The sequence below is a fragment of the Dermacentor silvarum genome, chromosome 11, assembly GCF_013339745.2.
Source record: "Dermacentor silvarum isolate Dsil-2018 chromosome 11, BIME_Dsil_1.4, whole genome shotgun sequence".
Lineage (NCBI taxonomy): Eukaryota > Metazoa > Arthropoda > Arachnida > Ixodida > Ixodidae > Dermacentor > Dermacentor silvarum.
In genome coordinates, this window is record NC_051164.1 from 79385486 (window position 1) to 79391027 (window position 5542).

The 5542-nt window shown below is 47.1% G+C and overlaps 1 protein-coding gene across 1 annotated transcript in view; it reads left to right on the plus strand.

The window, feature by feature from the left end:
• LOC119433425 (uncharacterized) overlaps positions 1-5317 on the plus strand; it is a 34439-nt gene extending 29122 nt beyond the window's left edge. The window contains exons 4-5 of the mRNA XM_049658924.1: positions 1955-2052; positions 4942-5317. Of these exons, the coding sequence (XP_049514881.1) occupies positions 1955-2052; positions 4942-5094 (251 nt within the window). The 3' untranslated portion in view covers positions 5095-5317. The remainder of the gene's footprint in view (positions 1-1954; positions 2053-4941) is intronic.
• Positions 5318-5542: the final 225 nt, after the last annotated feature.

The following is a 5542-nucleotide window of genomic DNA, read 5'->3' on the forward strand; positions in this document are numbered from 1 at the left end:
GGTATTTGAGTACAATATCGATAATGCAGATTGCAATAAACATGCATTTTTTTTTTTCTTTTTATATATTCTGGGGGGTCTGAAGAACATTGCAGTCGGTTTTGCGAAAGGTCGTACGTCTTGCAGAATCACAAAGTTGCAATTTTTTTTTAGTATTTATAAATTCTACATAATACGTCCTCAGTAACAAGAAACTGTTTCTAGGAAAGAACTGATATTATGGTGGTTTTCTTTGCGCGAATTCGCATAGCTTTCTTCACCCAAGTTGACCTACATGCTCGCATCTGTGAATCAACAATACACGCAGATCGGAGACGTTCCTTCTGTATCGGCTCTCACCTTACTGGTGCTGCCTGCTGTCGGCGTGTTCGACCGTGCTGCTCGGATTGGTGCTCAGTCTCTTTATCGGTACTTTCACTTTCAACCTCTCAATTATACGTTACCAGTTAAGCAGTCCCCGCTCCTTTTTTAAATTTTTTTTTTATTTGCGAAATAGTTTGGACGGTTGACGTATCTTGGCTCATAATTGACAAGAGTCCGTATCAGCGCGTTATAACATGAGCAAAAGTATCAGTTGAAGGTCCCATACGCAGGCAAGTGAATACTGCGAGTATTTAACATAAGTATTTGACATAACATTTGACATCACGTTTAACATTGTACGCGCACTAACGTAGATGCGTACAACAACATCGGCAGACGCGGATGGGAGAAGCACCAGTGCGTGGCCACATCTATCGACGCGCTGTTTAATCACACCTTCCTAGAAATGTCCATGTGCTGCTGAATTATCCTCCTTGAAGAATAGCGAGATACAAAAACGCTACCGCGATTACGTCACTGCGGAAATATTTCACTGAAATGTGTTTTGTAGCGCATTTTCGGGGCGGATAACTCGAAACTGACGTCGGCCTTAGCATTTGTCCTAAAGGAACACTGTTCTTTCGCCCACTCTGAACACCGTCGAATTCCTCCATATTGTCGAATACGCCCTCTCGTCAACTCTGATTGGCTCACGGGGCTGCTCAAAATGCCGCCATCGCAGAATTAGACACTAGGCCAAAATTTGACAATATTCATAATAGCACCCCTGCATCTTACCGCCACGCATCAACACCGGGCTTCACTACAGCACGCGCTAGATTTTCCCCCAAATAGGTCTAAATTACCTGGTATGGATGTATTGTATCACTGATTCAATTAGTTGATTCAATATGTCTGAATTGTGTGCGCGCAATGTATGAATCTGATTGAAAGGGTGGAATGCAACCTCTTCTGAGATAGCAATCCTGGCCTGCGGCAGGGACGGAATCTTCAGTTTTGAGGAAACTATCTTCGCCTCTTGAGCCATCTTTACCGCAGACAATTTTTCGGGCGGACGGAACACAAAAATAAAGCAGCTGCATAGGCCGCAGAATTAATGTTGGCATAAAAGGAAAAGCGCGAGAACTCTTACGGTTCAAGAACGATGATGTTTAACACACTCTGTTCGGGGGCAACAATACACGACTTTCACTTCGTTTTTGCTGCGTATCCCGAAGTTCGACTCAAACCTACGCCTCAAAAGTTTCAACACGTGACTTGCAGAGTGGCGCGACGTTCAAAGATCTGCGCTGCATTCCGAATGCGAACGACGACATTAGCAAAGCGTTCCAGCAGCGAAGCTGTCACAGGACGCCAGATAATCTGGCTAGTTGGTGCGTTATTTTCACAGCACACATACCGTATTCAGCGTTAAGAAAGAAATAACGGGTAGAATTGACATGAGCCAGCGTTTGTCATCGGCTGGAAGTATATGCACGCAATTCAGATATGCGTAAGTGTCGACAGGATATCAAACAACGTATATCAGTGATTAGGTTGTAAAAAAGTTAACTATAATTACAACTTCTCGTTAATACGCCGGCGACTCGTTCCCAAAATCACGCTATCTTTTCTTTTTTTCCTTGTTCAGCTGGACCCGACGACAGCCTAAGAAATGCCGCCAGACTCTCAACCCCTGTGATGTTGAAATTCTGGCAGCGGATAGGTCTGCTTCGACATTTACAAAAGGTAAAAACGTTTTAAGATGGTTATATATTCACTACTTCTGACTCCTCTTATTTGTGCCAGAGCAACAGTTCCACAAGATTTTGCAGACACGTGCTGTGTTAATGCGAAACATTTTTTGGCTCACCAGGCACCGTTTGGGGCATCTGCAGCAAAAAAAAAAAAAAAAAAACTTGTCCTAGGTTGGAGGGAACAACGCCCCCTTACCCCGGCCACCCTCAGCATAACAACACGAGGCTTTAACCATTAGGCCTCAACCACTTTATTTTAAATTTTTTACGTTTCAGTTACATAAAGAGGTCCCTGCTCGACATTATTGGTGCTCCGTACCGCTGTCCTAGTTTCTCTGCCAGAAATTTCGCTACCAAGAATGATGAACGCTTTCTCATTGGTTCGTTGCCTTCCCTGGGCATTACGTGATAACTTCGGAAATGTTTCCAGGGTACTTCTGCAGGATGAGTGGAAAGTCGCACCTGTGCGATCTCTTTTGAGAGACAGATTTAAAAAGGGAAGCATGAGAACTCGTAGCACAAGTATCTTTATTCGGCAGCAACACCAACTGCCCACCACGTGCCCAGCGTGTGTATGGAGCAGGTTTGCGAGCAACAAGACCAGCCCACGCCAGTTTTACACTGCCGCTATAACCAAATATGGTTGACCAAGACTGGCTAAACACAAAATGACTACCTCGCTACCCAAAAACTTGGAAGGGAACAGAAGTGAGAAGATAGGAAATATAGATAGCAGGAGATGAAATAAAAAGCTTCCAATGTTGGACTGGAAGAGGCTACTACCGTTTTCCCCCGGTCAGCTCGGTCTGAAAGTGCTACATGCGAGAGGCTGCGGCCGAAGTGGTGTGTTGCCTTCGCCGAGCGACTTTAGTGGTGCAAACACAGGCAGCCGGGATTTCCATCACCGGGATTTCCATTTCCCCAGACACGGCTAAGCCGTCCACGGGTAAGGGTCCAAGCCCATGTGCTCGGATCCGTGGTGTCGCAACGCACCAAACGCCTGCGCACTGCAGACGCCCCTGCGGGGAGACCGCGCAACCACACGCATACTTCTCTCGAGCCAACAAAAAAAATTAAATTATGGGGTTTTACGTGCCAAAACCAGTTCTGATTATGAGGCACGCCGTAGTGGGGGACTCCGGAAATTTGGACCACCTGGGGTTCTTTAACGTGCACCTAAATCTAAGTACACGGGTGTTTTCGCATTTCGCCCCCATCGAAATGCGGCCGCCGTGGCCGGGATACGATCCCGCGACCTCGTGCTCAGCAGCCCAACACCATAGCCACTGAGCAACCACGGCGGGTCTCGAGCCAACAGCAGCTAGCGCTTTGAGACGATTGGCGCGTACGTCTCGTCGAAGAGCATGAGCGAGAGAACAAACCATGTAAAAAGGAAATTAAGTTCGATAGATGCACTAAGCCACGCAACCAGCCTTGGCAAACCAACTCTCCGATTCCCTTCGCTTTTTCCTCGGAAAAGCTGCCCTGACACGTGACCTCTGAGAGACAGCGTTCTTGCCGAAAATGTTCAGTTCCTTCTAGTTCGTTCGTTTGCTCTGCCTGCGCGGCGGGAGCCCTAAAACCCACCGCGCGCGCTGACGTGACGACCACGTGCTGGGTCGACTTGTTTATCTTCGATCGTGTTGCGCAAAGCCCCCTCCTAGTTCTTTGGTTCTTCCGTGGCCACATGCGCGCGCGTAATTTTTTATTCGGCCACAGACTGTCCTTTGCATGCGTCACGTCGCATAGCAACGAGTTGCTTCTATAAGCGAAAGCGCGCCAATTTCTGCAGTTTCTACCATCCTTCCTTCGTGCCAGCTGGGTCTGCAGTGTGCTTAACTGCACCTCTTTCCCGATCGGGCCACATCCTCCAGCCCTTTCCTCGTAGTATCTAACGCCATACGTGGACGCTGTGCGTCAGTCTACCGCCTTCGGGATCAGCCAAAGTCATAACAGAACAGATTGTAACGTTTCTTCAACAAAGTACAAAACAAAAATTACCCGCCGGGGTAGCTCAGTCAGCTAAGGCGTTGCGCTGCTGAGCTCGAGATCGCGGGATCGAATCCCGGCCGCGGCGGCCGCATTTCGATGGAGGCGAAATGCAAAAACGCCCGTGTGCTTGCGTTGTAGTGCACGTTAAAGAACCCCAGGTGGTCGAAATTATTCCGGAGCCCTCCACTACGGCGTGCCTCATAATCAGAACTGGTTTTGGCACGTAAAACCCCAGAAAGAAGAAGAAGAAGAAGACAAAACAAAATTAGCCGTCATGCTAACACCGTTACACTATCGTCATCTTGATCCTGTTGTCACGCACAGGCTGGTGGTGTCAGTGCTTGCCTTACAAAAACACGTGGATTCATTTGGCAACGCTTTGCAGAACACCGAACGATGTTGGACAGCCAGCAACCTGCCAAATATTTCACGTAGGATCGATTTCCACTGTGGGTGGAATGTGCAGTTTTTTTTTTATTATTCTCCAGATAATCGATAAACTTTATCCTGCCATCGTTAGACGCAAAAGGACCGCATACCACAGGAGACGCGCTGACTGACACGTGCGTAAAAGTATAAGTTTGAAGCAAGTAATGGCCAGGTAGAACTTGTCCGCAGACGAAAGAATAGACACTGCAGAAGGTCAAGGTTTCACTGCGACACATTTGTTTGTCCAACACGAGACTGTCTTTTCGTCCATGGCCACGTGTGCCCCAGTTGTACTCCTCATCGGCATCATAGCCTTACGCACTTGTCAGTCAATTGCTGTCCTATCATGTGTGTTGCTTCTGCGTCTGTTGTCTTCAGACCTTTACTACCCCTATCAGCAAGGTGAACGCACCCCGGTTAAGGTTTCAGTGTTTATTATAGGTTTTATGTTATCTTACAGGAGGATGGCCACATCACAGTCATCGATCCGTGCTTCAAAGTGTCATCTTTGGAACTGCAACACTTGCAAGAAAAAGACGGAGACCTTTGCCCTCCTGTTGATTCGATGAAAGAAGCCGGCGTGATTTACAAGTTCACTCCTCTCACAACGTGATACGCTAGCCTCTAAAGAAAGGCAGATAAAGTGATATTGTCAGTGGTCTAATGGGCACAGGTGTTTGAGAAGGACCCGCGACGTTCACTGTTGGCACCTTCAGTTTCACGTGACGTCGCAATTGTGAAAACGAAACCGGAAATGTCTGACCGTTCTCTCAGCGCCATCATGTACGTTCAACATATGAATCTTATATTGACGGATAATGACGACATCTTACCACAGCTGATTAAACTGTAGTGTATTTAAATAAACGCACCTACTGATTTGAAGAATCAAAAAGTCTGCGAAGTGAAGTCTTAACCTGTAGCCAACGGTATGACAAAAGGGCTTCTCTTCGTCAATGCTTCAAGCAGAAACGTTAGCGCTAGGGTGAGGCCTTTCGTGCTCGGCCACTGATGACCACTTCCACGTCTACATCTAATTTGTTTCTGTGTGTTTCAAAGAA